We start from the raw sequence: 17,016 nt of genomic DNA on the forward strand, positions 1-17,016 counted from the left end.
GTCACTTATCCCTGTTTCTAAGATGGGAATGAGGTGAAGTGAAGTCAACGTCTCTCAGTCGTGTCTGACTCTTTGCGACCCCATGACTAGTCCATGGAATTTTCCAGGCCAGAATACTGGAGTGGGTAGCCTTTCCTTTCTCCAGGGGATCTTCCCAACTCAGGGATTAAGCCCAGGTCTCCCACATTGTAGGCATATTCTTTACCAGCTGAGCCACAAGGGAAGCCCAAAAATACTGGAGTGGGTAGCCTATCCCTTCTCCAGCAGATCTTTCTGACCCAGGAATAGAACCAGGGTCTCCTGCCTTGCAGGTGAATTCTTTACCAACTGAGCTATCAGTGAAGCCCAAGATTGGAATAATTCTGCTTAAAAGGTTTACTCTGAAGAATAAAAACATTTTTGAAGTTTTTGAAGTACCTGGCACAAGTGTTTTCAAAATGGCCCCATGAAAGTCAGAAAATCTGGATTCACACTGAACTCAGAAGCTTACCAAATATATAACACTGGAAAAGGCACTGAACCTCTGTGAGCTTCAGTTTCTATGTGATTTGTGGGTAATAAATGTCACTGATTAACACAAAGTTACTAGAATAAAAAAATAACATTTTGGTAAGTTATAAGAAATACTACATAGAGGTAATTATAGTAGAGGCTACCAGCAGTTTTTTTTTTAAACTTTACTAATGTATATATAGTTGATTGACAATGTTGTATTTCATTTCTCCTATACAGTAAAGTGACTCAGTTACATGTATATATATTCTTTCCCATTGCAGTTTACCACAGGATAATGAATACAGTTTCCTGTGCTATACAGTACAATCTTGTTGTTTTTATATACTAGTTTATATCTGCTAATCTCACTTTCATTCCTTACCCTCCACACCTGATCTCCCCCCTTGTACTTTATGTCTGAATCTGTTTTTGTTTCCTAGATATGTTCATTTGTGTTGTATTTTGGATTCCACATATAAGTGGTAGCACATGGTTTTTGTTTTTTTCTTTCTGACTTCACTTGAGACTACCGGCATTCTTAGTCATAGCAAAGTATTACGAAAATACAATCCTTGAAAAAGAGGGGAAAGTCTTATGTGAGAAAAATTGAGAAACAGGTTTGTTTGTTTCTTTTTAACCTTATTTTCCCAACAAAGGGCTTCCCTGGTAGCTCAGCTGGTAAAGAATCCACCTGCAATGCAGGAGACCCCAGTTCTATTCCTGGGTCAGGAAGATCCACTGGAAATAGGATAGGCTACCCATTCCATTATTCTTGGGCTTCCCTGCTGCTTCAGATGGTAAAGATTCCGCCTGCAATGTGGGAGACCTGGGTTCGATCCCTGGGTTGCGAAGACCCCTGGAGAGGGGAACAGCTACCCACTCCAGTATTCTGGCCTTGAAAATTCCATGGACAGAAGAGCCTGGTGGGCTACAGTCTATGGGGTCACAAAGAGTCGGACATGACTGAGTGACTTTCACTTTCCCAACAAAATGTACTTAATCCAATCAAGAGTTTGAGTACGGAATGTGTACCATCTGGGAAATGGTAACCCTCCAAATGTAAACCAGGAATATAGACTCCATAGACATTAATAATAGAAGTCTTAACTCCTATGAGAACTCCACAAAGCCAAGTTGGATATAGTTTCACAAGCCAACAGTTGCTGGAAATACTACACAAAGAACAGAAGACTCTTCATTACTTAGTTCACTACTTAAACATCACTACTGTATGAGCCACCAGGGAAGCCCAATTACATAAACAGAAACACTGAAGCTCACAGAGGGTCAATGACTTGTGTGGTGTTACATATTTAGTAAACATAAGAGTCTAATATGAAGCTACATTTTGTGACTTTCTAGTAGGCCAGTTGTTTCCCAGCAGCCATTCCGAAAACACCTCTTCAGCATTTACATCTCTTTCTGCAACAATCGCAGCCAAGCAGTCATCTAATTCCATTGGTCAGCAGTCTACCAGTTGAAAGCAAATTGCCTGGAAAGCTTTTAAAAGGTATAGATCCTGAAATTCTGATTCAGTTAGCCCAGGAGTGGGCCCTAGGACCCATCTATGCAAAATGCCTCCCAAGAAGCTGTGACATGAGCCAGAATCTGGTCACCAGTGATGCTGCACTCTCCAGTCCACTCCATATGTGGGCTGTGCAACCAAACTTCAATGATGTTAGGCTAAAATCTTGCCCACTTCAGTTTCCATGTTAGGCCTAGTTTTACTCTTGGGGCCACACACAACACAAGCCTAATCTGTCTCTAGGCCCTTCAAGTGACCTATACTATGTTTCAAATTTGATAACCCTAAATTTACCACATCTTTTCATTTATATTTAGTACCCAGAAGAGAACACCATTCTCATTTAGAAACCAATGGTGGGCTTCCCTGGTGGTACAGTGGTTAAGAATCTGCCTTGCAATGCAAGAGACATGGGCTCAATCTCTGGTCTGGGACGATCCCATGTGCCATGGGGCTACTAAACCTGTGCACCACAATGATTGAGCCTGTGCTCTAGAGCCCTCGTGCCACAACTACTGAAGCCCAAACAGCTTAGAGGCCATTCTCTGCAACAAGAGACACCACTGCAATAAGACCTCGCACCGCAACCACAGAAAGCCTACACAGCAATGCAGACCCACCACAGCCAAAATAAAATATTAAAAAAAAAAAGAAACCAATGGTGATACTCCTTCATTACAGGAACAACATTCTCATTAACACAGCTTAAGCGTGCCTTTTACTAAACTAACAACATATTATGCTTACTTCTTTGTAATACCCTTACTAAAAATACTTACTTTGGAATATATTTATTTTGGAGCAATTTTAGGTTTACATAAAAGTTGCACATGTAGTACAAAGAGCCCCCATGGCCCCCTTACCCAGCTTGTTTTCCAAATGTTAACGCATACAGTACCACAGTACATCTACCTGAACCAAAAATGAGTTTTCTTAATTACATCTTTTTCCAGAAATTACTTTCCCCAACACATTTCTTTCATCCTAAACAGACTTTGGCTTTTCTTTTGTTTCATTACATGATGCAAGTATAGGCACTTACATTTCCTCTACTGAGACTCATAGCCATGATTTCATCTTGCAAGACTTTAACTCAAAGACTCAAACCTTGAGTTTTACCAGATGGAATGTAATGTCTTATATTTGTTAAGATATTCTGAGTCAAGGTCCAGATAGACAGCATCCACTGTTGCCTCTAGATTCATGCCACACAGTGATCTGGTAAGCAAGACTTCTATACTTTTATCTTGTGCGACAGGTTTGGGCTTGGGTAACATAAACCTCCCTAGAGTTGCATTAAGCAACTTCTGATGCACACACACCATCAATTAATTACTAACCCCCCAAATTATCTGCACATCCAGTTACTCTGTTATTCTTGCAAAGATATTTCCCTACCTCAGAAAAGTTCAGACACATTGCACCTCTACATTTTTCATCTGTACTAGCCTAATACGCCTTTGCATGTTGTTCTTCAGTTGAGAGGTGTAGATATGTGTACAGTGGAAGGTATCCACGTCCAAAATGACTCTGAAATCTTTAGGGAAAAAAAGGAAACTCTCTTAAAAACTACTGGCCATTCACTGAAGTAATTAATGACCCTGTGTGAAAACTGATGCCCACAGGAAGTCCACAGAGAATTCCTGATGAGTCACAAACTAAAATCAGAAGAAAGAGAAAGTTGGGATTGTAGCATTATTTCTCTATCAAGAAAAGAGTTCCCTTCATCCTCATAAAATTAGTTACTGGCTTTAGTTATTATAAAAAGTTTAGTGAACAGAATGGCTCATGCACTATTAGCAACTAATATTTAAGGGCTTATTAACTGCTATTTAAGATAGGAATTTACTATTGAGATCCTGATTAAAAGGGATAAATCAGGCATGCGGACCCACAGATAGCTAAGCTCAGCTCTATCAATCAGTGGCAGAAGATTTTTCTAAACAGCTTAGTTCTCCACAAAAGATCTGAATAATTTCCAATTCTGTTTATCTCTCAAAACCAGGCTGTGGAATTAATTTTTAAATTGCAAAAGAGAATCGACAATGCTTTCAAGGAAGGCTGCAAACTCACAGCCTTCCTATTATACGTGTGAGCTTCTTAAAACGCGAAGCCATTAAAAACATCTTTTAAAAGGCATCAGAATGCCAGAAACAAAGCTCTTCAAACTCACCTCATAGTAACTCCGAACTGCATTGCAAAATGCTTCGTCGGCTACAATCTGGGTTTCCCCATTGAGGAAAGCCTGGAACCGTTCTTTCAGTAACTGCAACTGTTGCTTGTTAAGCTGTAAGAAAAAAAAGGGGGGGGGGGGAGTCAGATCAAAAAAACTAGCTAATCCATGACACATAATGGTTTTTTAGAGTTATATTTGCCACGTTGTGTCTCAGACTTGATACCCAGAATTAACTTATGGGTCAGTTTTTAAAAGCTTCTAAGTTACTGCTCCACGGACTTCGGAATACCTGATACTGAAAACGTAATCCAAATTTCTGCCCCAAACAGCATTCTTGTGATTACTACACTCCAATCTCTTTGCAGAGATGGGGAAAAAATCTAAAATTCAAATGAGAAGTTAACTGCCAGCTCTCCTGAACAGAGAAGGGATAAGCATTCTTGGAGGTGAGTGGGCAACCAACAGCTCTGAACACAAGACGATAGGAAAGACAGAGAGACTCAGAGAAAGAATTCTCTGGAAAGGACATCTGTTGGATGCCAAAAGCTTGGATTATCATGAAAAAACACACCTCAGTGCCTGAGCTGAGATAAAGGAATGAGGAGGAGGGGAACAGAGAGGCAATGGGGGCAGTGAGTGCATCTCCAGGCAGGCTAGGGGAAGGCTGTGACTCAGGGAGAGGAGTGTTAAGTTTACAACCACGTTTGCTCACCTGGGGCTATCTACCACGGTTACAGAGGGTAGGTTAGACACAGACCATGACTTACTAACTACGTCTTCTAGTCATCAACTACAAGCAGAAGCAGCTACTTCATTTCTACAGCTCACTGCAGAACGAGAGCGAGGAGCCCCTTATTGAAAAAATGAATTTCAAGACAGCAGCAAAAAAGCATTCAACCAGGCAGGGGACCCTTCTAAGCAGAAGCACGTGTGGCTGCTCTAAACTGCTCACACACACACAAAACATATATATATATATATATGTATACATATATATATATTTAAAGCTTAACTGGAGACAGAACATAGTCTTGCAGAGAAAACAACAAATCCTGAGATATATAGGGACCAGGAAGGGAGTGATCTCTCCATTTCAGTCATCCTCATCAAACTGTTCAAAGAATTCAGCCCAGTTCTGGATTCTACAGAGAGCTGTGAGGCACTTGGAAACATGCCGAAGACAAAATGATTAAAGGATTAGAAAGACTAAACAAACTGGGATGATTTGGCTTCGAAAAGAAGGCTGATATGAAGTAAGTTTAAAACTGTTCAAAAGGCTTGTTAAAATGCCATTCAAATCGGAGAGACATGCTCTTTCAAAATGTGGGTTTTACCTATGCTCTCCGACATAAATCACAGCAGGATCCTCCATGACCCACCCTCCCAGAATATTGGAAATAAAAGCAAAAATAAACAAATGGGACCTAATTAAAATTAAAAGCTTTTGCACAACAAAGGAAACTATAAGCAAGGTGAAAAGACAGCCTTCAGAATGGGAGAAAATAATAGCAAATGAAGCAACAGACAAACAATTAATCTCAAAAATATACAAGCAACTTCTGCAGCTGAATTCCCGAAAAATAAACGACCCAATCAAAAAATGGGCCAAAGAACTAAACAGACATTTCTCCAAAGAAGACATACAGATGGCTAACAAACACATGAAAAGATGCTCAACATCACTCATTATTAGAGAAATGCAAATCAAAACCACAATGAGGTATCATTTCACACCAGTCAGAATGGCTGCTATCCAAAAGTCTACAAGCAATAAATGCTGGAGAGGGTGTGGAGAAAAGGGAACCCTCTTACACTGTTGGTGGGAATGCAAACTAGTACAGCCACTATGGAGAACAGTGTGGAGATTCCTTAAAAAACTGGGAATAGAACTGCCATATGACCCAGCAATCCCCCTGCTGGGCATACACACCGAGGAAACCAGAATTGAAAGAGACGCGTGTACCCCAATGTTCATCGCAGCACTGTTTACAATAGCCAGGACATGGAAGCAACCTAGATGTCCATCAGCAGACGAATGGATAAGGAAGCTGTGGTACATATACACAATGGAATATTACTCAGCCATTAAAAAAAATACATTTGAATCGGTTCTACTGAGATGGATGAAACTGGAGCCCATTATACAGAGTGAAGTAAGCCAGAAAGAAAAACAACAATACAGTATACTAATGCATATATATGGAATTTGAAAGATGGTAATGATAACCCTATATGCGAGACAGAATAAGAGACACAGAGGCATGGAACAATTTTATGGACTCTGAGGGAGAAGGTGAGGGTGGGACGTTCTGGGAGAATAGCATTGAAACATGTATATTATCATATGTGAAACAGAACACCATTCCATGTTCGATGCATGAGACAAGGGCTCAGGGCCAGGGCAATGGGAAGACCCAGAGGGATGGGATGGGGAGGGAGGTAGGTGGGGGGTCCAGGAAGGGGAACACATGTAAACCCATGGCTGAGTCATGTCAATGTATGGCAAAAACTATTACAATATTGTAAAGTAATTAGCCCCCAACTAAAATAAATAAATTTATAAAAAAAAAAAAATGTGGGTTTTATTTAGCAGTCTAACAAACAAGACAGCCTATGAAAAAAACCACTGCTGGTAGTAACAAATTGGTAAAGAAGTGTCCTACTGTGCACCAGTGTAAAAAACCTCTTGCCCTGAGCAGTGGAGAGAGAAGAGCATTCCATTTTTCAGTCAGGTTATCTTCTCCATTTTAGGGAAAGCTAAACCAAGCTGGAAAGCAGGAGCATCATCATCATATTACATTCTCCATTTCTATATAATGTACAGAGAAGGAAAGCAGGTACCTTGTGTGTGTGTGTGTGTGTGTGTACTAGCAAGGCAAATTAAGCCCATGCCTTTCCCTCTCTAAACACAGTTCACCAAAGGGACCAGATGGAAGGAGGATAGCAACTGCTGAGAGTGAGACCGCTGACAGCACTCTAGCTGCCAGGACTGGGAACCGCCAAGGAGGGCTTCAATTTGCAAACCAAGTGTCCAGGTATTCAGAAAACAGTGGAAAGGGATTCAGGGGGGTGACAATGACCTGGAGAGGACTTCAATGATTATTTGTCCCAACTCCCTCGTTTGAGAAAGAAATATTATTCAAAACCTAGAAACTGGGGTATCTTCATTCAGTTTTCTTCTATCAGAGGCATTTGTTTTTCAGGAACTCCTTTAAATCTCTGCAATTTCTAGTTTGCCAGTGTTTAGGTTTAGCCATTGTTGTGATGAGTTATGCTCTGGTGATTATGACATGGAACATTCCTGAATATGAATGGAGAGAAGGAGATTTGCACAAACCATCTTCTTAGAAACTCTTACCAATGCTCATGTCCTTCACAAACATGCCAGAGCATGAGGCTTCAACTTTTTTATGGATAAAAGTTACTGCAGTTACATTTAAGACATAAAATGATAGTTATATTATAACGATATACAATCAGAGGATACTTTGTTAGTACAGAGAAAAGGTCTACAATTCTATATAAAAGAGATAGGGAGGAAAAAAGGCAATTTAAAATCTACCAGTGGGAAAGCAGAAAGCAGAGTTTCCAAAAAGCTATTTGCATTATCAAAATAAACTGTATTATACATCAATAGATAGAGACCAATGTAATAGACCCAAAAAATAGATTCAAATACAACCAGAAGTGTACTATAAAATACCTTTATGGCACCACAAATCAGTAGTAAAAGATGGTTTCTTCAGTCAATGGTGTTAGAATAACTAGGTAGCCATGCAGAAAAAATTAAATTGAACCATAACACAAGGTTACAGCCCAAATGAATTACCTGTAATTTCTTATACCATAAAGGTATAAAGAAATGGGAGAATTCCTTTAAACACTGAGAAAGTCTGTTTTTTTAACCATGAATCAAAATCTACAGGTCCTAAATTTAACTGCATAAACATTAAAAATAAATTCAGTATTGTGGTAATCATTTTTCCACATAGATATGTGTCAAATAATTACATTATATGCTTAAACTTACAAAATATTATAGGTCAATTATATCTTTTTTAAAATAAATAAATTTAGCATTAACAAAATCACTGAGGGAAAAAAAGGCCAGGTTAAAAAAAAAAATATTTGCAACTCATATCCTAAAGAACTAATTTTCAAACACACATATCCTAAAAACTGACAAGAGTCTAACCTATAAGCCAACAGATACTAAATGGATACACTCAGAGAAATGAATCAAGTCATGAAAGCATGCCTAACAATTTACATTTTTCTTTTTCCAACTGAAGTCTACATGAGAGCAGAAGGATTCGGGAAGATGATGGAATAGGAAGCACCAGAATTCTGTCTCCCACCTAAACAACAACTGCATTGGCAGTATGTGTCTGATGTCAGTATTTTGGAACTCTAGAATCCCTTTAAGGCTTTCAACATGACAAGGAAGGCTTGAGTTGAAACTGTAGTTAATTTTAACCAATTTCAGCTCTGCACAGTAGCACTTCCCACACCTCAAGACCCATAGTATCTTAAAATAATAATAATAAAAAAAAGCCAACAACTTTTCACAAATTACTGTTGTTCAGTCACTAAGTCATGTTTGACTCTTTGCAACCCCATAGACTGCAGCACGCCGGGCTCCTCTGTCCTCCACTATCTCCTGGAGTTTGCTCAAATTCGTGTCCATTGAGTCGGTGATGCTATTTAGCCATCTCATCCTCTGTTGCCCCTTTCTCCATTTGCCTCAATCTCTCTGATCATCAAGGTCTTTCCCAATGAGTCGGCTCTTCACATCAGGTAACCAAATTATTGGAGCTTCAGCATCAGTCCTTGCAATGAATAATCAGGATTGATTTCCTTCAGGATAGACTGGTTTGATCTCCTTGCAATCCAAGGGACTCTCAAGACTCTTCTCAAGCACCACAGTTCGAAAGCAACAATTCTGCAGTGCTCAGCCTTCTTTATGGTCCAGCCCTCACATGTGTACCTGACTACTGGAAAAACCACAGCTCTGACTATACAGACCTTTGTCAGCAATCTGATGTCTCTGTTTTTAACGCTCTGCCTCAATCTGTCATAGCATTCCTTCCAAGGAGCAAGTGTCTTTTAATTTCATGGCTGCAGTCACCATCCATAGTGATTTTGGAGTCCAAAAAAATAAAATCTGTCCCTGTTTCCACTTTTTTCTCCTCTGTTTGCCATGAAGGGATGGGACTGGATGCCATGATCTTAGTTTTTTGAATGTGAGTTTCAAGCCAGCTTTTTCACTTTCCTCTTTCATGCTTATCAAAAAGCTCTTTAGTTCCTCTTCACTTTCTGCCATGTAAATAACACTACATGCAAACAGTGGTAATACTATTATTTTTATGAAAAAAATATGACCAAGTTCTCCTATGTACTGATATGAAAAGATCTTCAAAATATCTTGGGAAAGGAAACAATATAGAAAAGTACATAAAATAAACCACCACACCCATTTTTATTCTGAAAAATCAGAACATGTATTTGCTTCCATACACAGAAACTATGAAAGAAGGATGGCCTTGGACACTGGACATATGGAGAATAAAGTGACGTCGCTCAGTCGTGTCCGACTCTTTGCGACCCCATGGACTGTAGTCTACCAGGTTCCTCCGTCCATGGGATTTTCCAGGCATAAATACCGGAGTGGGTTGCCATTTCCTTCTCCAGAAGATCTTCCCGACTCAGGGACAGAACCCGGGTCTCCCGCATTGTAGGCAGACGCTTTACCATCTGAGCCACCAGGGAAGTCTCACCATGGAGAACAAGGATGAAAAAAATTATCAATCGCTATCATTTTATTCATTTTAAGTTTTAAATCACAGGCTACTTTTTATATACTCACATTTTAATTAATTTTCCTTTTAAATTAAGTTTTAATAGCCACTTTACACATTTTTAAACTCAGAACAATTATAACCCCCTGCACATAGTTTAAATCAGATCATCCTGCAGAAAGGCTGAACAAACCAGTTGACTTTTTTCATTTCTCCTTTCAGTTATAAGATTTGAACTTGACTGTATATCCCCCACACTTTTTTTTTTTTTTTAATTTCAAGGTTGAGGACTTCAAAGAAACAGAAAAAAACGTAACAATCATGGTACTCAACATTCTACTCAATGCATTACCATATCAAGTAGTCGCTCAGTTTCCATTTGAGCCAATTAAAACTAAAATAGACACACACATACACATGCTACCTTTATACCTCACAATGAAGCTCATTTTAATTTTAGACAGCTATGAAGGAAAAACTGTGGTGTTGAAGAAGGCTCTTGAGAGTCCCTTGGACTGCAAGGAGATCCAACCAGTCCATCCTAAAGGAAATCTGTCCTGAATATTCATTGGAAGGACTGATGTTGAAGCTGAAACTGTAATACTTTGGCCACCTGATGCAAAGAGCTGACTCATTTGATGCTGGGAAAGATTGTAGGTGGGAGGAGAAGGGGACAACAGAGGATGAGATGGTTGGATGGCATCACCGACTCAATGGACATGAGTTTGAGCAAGCTCTGGGAGCTGGTGGTGGACAGGGAAGCCTGGCATGCTGCAGTCCATGGGGTCGCAAAGAGTAGGATATGACTGAGTTACTGAACTGATGAAGGAAAAAAACCTGCTTCCCTATGCCTTCCATAAATCCTAGTTCTATACTATCTAAGACCAAACAAACTAAATGTTACTCTTCTTCTTCAACACAGGCATTCAGGAACTTGGAAACAGGTACTAGAGTAAACCTTAGAATAAACTTTAGAATAAACTTCTATTCTAGAATTAAACTCTAGAATAAACTTTCCCAGTTCCCCCAACATCCTAAGAGTACTCTTCAGTTTGTCTGTAAATTAAGCATTACCTAGTTAAGCAAAACTTACTAAATATAAGAAAGCACTCTGAAAACTACAACATCATGACACTCATTAGAACAGCAACGTCCCTCCTCAAATATACTCAATAGACTGATCACGATTATCCCAGGGTCGTGTGGCCAACACAGAGGTGAGGGGGAGGAACACTTCCCACATTCTAAGCACTTTGTGTCTATTAGTTCAAACTAAAACAAATGAACTCTTCCTGGCAGTCACATCAACTGACTCATATCGTGCTTATAAGCAACAAAAATTCTAAAATATTCTTACGTGTGCTTCATTAAGCCATGTTTCATCTTAACTCCACTTACTTGATCCATTGTTCCAGTTGATTTTTTTTCTTTAGAATTGATTCCTTCACTCCATGACCAAAGAACCCTCCCAGTTGTTATAACACTAACATAGTAAGGTGCTATCTGCAGTCTTCAGATCATTATAAAAATCAATTCAGAATTAAGCAAAGGGGGAAACCTGTCATATACATACCTCCTATTTGACATAACCGATTAATATTTTGGAGGGCAGCCAGTTCTATTTGTCAGCCTATATTTTAGTTTCGCCCATGTTGTGTCTTCACACTAGTCTATTTACTAAAAAATGAATATTTTTCTAAAAATAGAAAAAAAAGATTGACCACCTGAAATTATTTAATAGGAATTTAGAAGAGCTTTTTATATGAAACTAAACTAGAACATAAATATCCTTGCTAGAAATCAGCCTTATATAAAGAACACTTCAAATACTGACAGTAAAAGCTAAGTTTTATAGATCTGAGCTGGCAGTGATAATTTATTCATAATAATAGTGGCCTCAGAAAAAATACTTGTAGAGTTCAGAGATGGCTTATGTTCCTTAGAGTGCTGGGGTTTTTCTGGTTTGTTCTTTGGGTTTTATTTTTCTCCCTGTTCAAATTATATCCTACTCTTTTCATTCTAAGTCATGACCAACTGAAGCATTAGCCTGAATCCTGACTAAAGCTGGAGCCCAACCATTATGCTACTCAGGAACTGGACAGCCACCACTGGGTGAGCCTGCCTTGACCTGCAGTCCTCATCATGAGTGTTAACACTCATGGCAGGCACTGCATGACCTCCTGGTGAGTGAAGGAGACCACTGAGAGACTCTACAGCAGAGTGGCAGGTGACCAGTGTGGGGGGGGGGCGGGGGGGGTGGTTGGTGTGCACACAAACCTTAAATAAAGTAGAAAAACAGACACTCTTCAAGGAGGTAAAAGGGTTTATTCCAGGCAAAGATGGTCTCGGAATTGCACAAAGGCATAGCTTTAACTCCCGTTAATAAGACAAAGGAAAAGATATTAGCAGGAGAAGATTATGGGACAGGTTTTGCTTTTTCCTTTGCTATGGACACTCTGCCAAAAAGATTTGCATAAAATCACTGGAAAAATTATCAGAGCCTTCTACCTTTCTGAAACAGACTTCCCCAAACTGCCTGTCAGAACAGAGTAACAAAGGAGTTCCAGCCCATCTCATACATTATACAATCTTGTGGGAGTCACTGCTATTAACAATTTCCTATCCAAAATCACTGCAGAGGGTGACTGCATCCATGAAATTAAAAGACGCTTACTCCTTGGAAGGAAAGTTATGACCAACCTAGGCAGCACATTAAAAAGCAGAGACATTACTTTGCCAACAAAGGTCCATCTAGTCAAGGCTATGGTTTTTCCAGTAGTCATGTATGGATGTGAGAGTTGGACGGTGAAGAAAGCTGAGCACCTAAGAATTGATGCTTTTGAACTGTGGTGTTGGAGAAGACTCTTGAGAGTCCCTTGGACTGCAAGGAGATCCAACCAGTCCATCCTAAAGGAGATCAGTCCTGAATATTCATTGGAAGGACTGATGTTAAAGCTGAAACTCCAATCCTTTGGCCACCTGATGTGAAGAAATGACTCATTGGAAAAGACCCTGATGCTGGGAAAGGTTGAAGGCGGGAGGAGAGGGAGACGACAGAGGATGAGGTGGTTGGATGGCATCACCAACTCAATGGACATGAGTTTGAGTAAGCTCTGTTGGTGATGGACAGGGAGGCCTGGTGTGCTGCAGTCCATGAGGTCACAAAGAGTCGGACACGACTGAGTGAATAAACTGAACTGAACCAAATAACTTCTCACTCCGTTCTATCGCTGCACGTATTTTGGACATGTGAATATGCCCAACTAAGACTACAAATAGCATCCTCACCTGACAACGGACATAGTCAAGTGACTAAATGAAAGCCCGAGAGATGTAGGCAAGTGTGTGTGTGACTCCCAAGAAACCATAAAGAACAGCTGAAGCAAGCCCTTCCTCGCCTCTCTTTCCTGCTTCCACTGGCTGAAATTTGACCTGCTAACTAGAACTGTCACTTAGCCCAAGATGATGGTGAAGCAATAAGATAAAAAGAGCCTAAGACCCTCCCAAATGTGGAGCAGTCACTACAAACAAGAACGGCCACCTCCCAACTTCCTTTTATATGAGAAAGAAATAAACATCTCTATGAATAGATTGGGATTCCCAGGTGGCACCAGGGGTGAAAAACCTACCTGCCAATGCAGGAGATGTAAGAGATGCGAGTTCGATCGCTGGGTCAGGAAGATCCCTTCGAAGAGTGAATGCAACCCATTCTAGTATTCTTGGCTGGAGAACCTCATGGACAGAGGAGCCTAGCAGGCCACAGTCCACAGGGTTGCAAAGAGCTGGACACGACTGAAGTAACTTAGCACACACACACAAACAGATCACTCTTGTGGGGGAGTGGGGGCAGGCTCACTGGTCATGTGGCTGAACCAAGTCCTAACTGCTAGAAATCTCAATGAGATACCCCATCAAGGAGACAATACTCTAGCACTATCATGCCTGGCTAGTAAAGCTTGTCTTGATTTCAGTTCAGTTCAGTCACTCAGTCCTGTCTGACTCTTTGCGACCCCATGAATCGCAGCACGCCAGGCCTCCCTGTCCATCACCAACTCCCGGAGTTTACCCAAACCCATGTCCATCGACGGAGAAGGCAATGGCACCCCACTCCAGTACTCTTGCCTGGAAAATCCCATGGACGGAGGAGACTGGTAGGCTGCAGTCCATGGTGTCGCGAAGAGTCAGACATGACTGAGCGACTTTACTTTCACTTTTACGCATTGGAGAAGGAAATGGCAACCCACTCCCATGTTCTTGCCTGGAGAATCCCAGGGACGGCGGAGCCTGATGGGCTGCCGTCTATGGGGTCGCACAGAGTCGGACACGACTGAAACAACTTAGCAGCAGCAGCAGCATGTCCATCGAGTCGGTGATGCCATCCAACCATCTCATCCTCTGTCGTCCCCTTCTCCTCCTGCCCCCAATCCTTCCCAGCATTAGGGTCTTTTCCAATGAGTAGACCAAAATATTCTTTCCATATGCTATATTATATGAAAAACTCCTCATTCAGTGAACTTCACCAATGAACAGTGAATACCAGACTCCAAGTGCCTGAGGCAGCCTAGAAATAAAGTTATTTGGACAGACTGCGTTTTACTGGTCCCCCAGTTATTGAAAAGGGGAACTTTTAAAAGCCTCAGGTTTGCAAATACTGCTTTAACATACTTTATAATAACACGTATACTAAGTGATGAGTACAGAGCAGAAAAATCCCATTGCATCATGGATAATGGGCCCCAGGCAAGGCTTACCAAGCTGCTAAATATGACTTCTACCCACACTCTCACTGACCTCCTAGTTGAATTCAAGCCTTGGCAAGATTACAAGTCATTATGGGGGATGATCTTGGAGGGGAGCTTCTAGTGAACACAGAAACTAGGAAAGTTAAATCCATGATTTTATGAATTTCCTTGCTGCATTGTACTGAGCACATTTCACATGTCTCATTGAATCCCCCTAAATCTTCTAGGAAGTTCATCCTCATTTCACAAATGAGGAAGTTAAGCATCTTGCCTAATTGCACATCTAGGAAGCGATGGAACAAAATCTCAACCATTATCCTGATCTAAAGGGGACATTCTTTCCAACCTCCATATTATCCTGTTTCCCTCATAACCACACTTTTTTCCCCAATAAGAAGTATGTCATTCCTGTATATATTCACTTATTAAAAGTCCCCTCTACACTAAAAGTAATTTGAGGATGAGAACAGCACTAATCGCTTACTAAAATAGTGCCTTAAACCACCACAATGGGTGAGAAAACAGTCTATCATAGTTATCTTCACTCACTTTATTAACAAGGTTACATATGACTTGGAACTATGACAAACCTAGACAGCATATTAAAAAGAAGAGACATGACTGCTGACAAAGGTCCATATAGTCAAAGCTATGGTTTTTCCTGTAGTCATGTACAGATGTGCGAGTTGGACCATAAAGAAGGCTGAGTGCTGAAGAAGAATTAATGCTTTCAAACTGTGGGGCTGGAGAAGACTCTTGAGAGTCCCTTGGACAGCAGTCAATCCTAAAGGAAGTCAACTGTGAATATTCATTGGAAGGACTGATGTTGAAGCTTCAATACACTGGCCACCTGATGTAAAGAGCCAACTCATTGGAAAAGACCCTGATGCTGGGAAAGACTGAGGGCAGGAGGAGAAAGGGGGTGACAGAGGATGAGATGGATGAATGACATCATCAATTCAATGGACATGAGTTTGAATGAATTCCAAGAGATGGTGAAGGACATGGAAGCCTGGTGTGCTGCAGTCCATGGCGTCACATAAAGAGTTGGACACAACTTAGCAACTTAACAACAACAATATATAATGGGCCACTAGAGTGAGTAATTAAGAGCACAAGCTCTAGCTTAAGACTGCTGTCTGTATTCAGGATACTCCACAGTCTGTAGGGTCTTCCACATCACTTCTAATGGTCCACATTTATAACATAAGCTCATCAAAAGCAAAACCAATGGCAATGATTAATTTTAAGTGTCAGCTTGACTGGATTAGGGGATGCCCAGATGGCTGCTAGTTATTTCTGAATGTATATCACTGTTTCTAGAAGAGATTAGCATTTGATTCAGTACACCAGATAAGGAGATCCACCCTCACTAATGTGGGCAGGAATCATGTAATTCATTGAAGCCTGAATACAATGAAATAGGCTGAGGAAAGGCAAATCTCTTTCCTTGAGCTGATAGGTCCATCTTTTCTGGCCCATGGACTTTGCAGCTCCCGGTTCTTGGGGTCTTTGGACTCAAGATTAAAGATACCACATGCTTTCCTCACTTTTCCAGCTTGCAGAGGCCAGACTGTGGGACATTCTGGCCTTCATACTGCTTGAACCAATTCCTGTATTATATTTACACATATAATCTCCTATTGGGCCTGTTTCTCTAGAAAACTAATATACCAATCACCATAAATAATAACAACTTTAGTAATCTGGTGCAATCAAGCAATTTAGAGATAACTGGGGGCTGGAGGTAGGGGGCGGGGTAGAAAGTTCAAAGAGAAACAAACCTTAGGAGCCATTCTGAGATGTTCTTACTCTAATTAAAGTCTCTCCCTCCCCAATTAAGGTCTGACAAACTCAACAAGGCTTCCTCAAACACGTAATTTTGGAGGTTTACTATGGAAAAATGGTAGGAACAGGAAATAGTTCAGGACAAGTTTTGCTACCTTATAGTCCTACAAAGTTTGAAGACTCTGCCATGAGCCATCTTTCAAACTCTAGCCAATGGTTTCCTACAAATAACACTAGTGAATTATGTCAAGACACATCATGAAGGAACTGCCATTCTGAGACAATTTAATTTCCCCCTGACCAACACTATTGTGTAATTTAATACCCAGTACCTTATACTAGCTGACTACATATACATAACAAGCACATTAGAAGGTACATAACAAGCACATTAGAAGGATTCTAACCTATTACAAGGATTACTTTAAACTTTCTATCAAGGTGGGTTCCTTATTTAAAATTGGAGTAAACAGAGAAGTGAATCAAGTGGTC

General features: G+C 40.5%; 2 protein-coding genes across 22 annotated transcripts in view; one reads left to right on the top strand and one right to left on the bottom strand.

Annotated features, from left to right (window-relative positions):
- Positions 1–8,768, top strand: part of LOC145523564 (uncharacterized) — a 31,792-nt gene extending 23,024 nt beyond the window's left edge. For all 3 annotated transcript variants that reach the window (XR_014066717.1, XR_014066718.1, XM_081534100.1), the window contains 2 exons: positions 7,109–7,231; positions 8,489–8,768. Coding sequence is in view for 1 of the 3 variants with exons in the window: in XM_081534100.1 (XP_081390226.1) it covers positions 7,109–7,231; positions 8,489–8,558 (193 nt within the window). In the remaining 2 variants the exon portion in view is untranslated. The remainder of the gene's footprint in view (positions 1–7,108; positions 7,232–8,488) is intronic.
- The window catches only part of CADPS2 (calcium dependent secretion activator 2), a 535,874-nt gene that overhangs the window by 390,250 nt on the left and 128,608 nt on the right, over positions 1–17,016 (bottom strand). For all 19 annotated transcript variants that reach the window (XR_014066703.1, XR_014066704.1, XM_081534079.1 and 16 more), the window contains exon 2: positions 4,194–4,307. Coding sequence is in view for 17 of the 19 variants with exons in the window: in XM_081534079.1 (XP_081390205.1) it covers positions 4,194–4,307 (114 nt within the window). In the remaining 2 variants the exon portion in view is untranslated. The remainder of the gene's footprint in view (positions 1–4,193; positions 4,308–17,016) is intronic.

The sequence above is a fragment of the Giraffa tippelskirchi genome, chromosome 10 (genome assembly GCF_054371585.1).
Source record: "Giraffa tippelskirchi isolate mGirTip1 chromosome 10, T2T-mGirTip1v1.2.pri, whole genome shotgun sequence".
Lineage (NCBI taxonomy): Eukaryota > Metazoa > Chordata > Mammalia > Artiodactyla > Giraffidae > Giraffa > Giraffa tippelskirchi.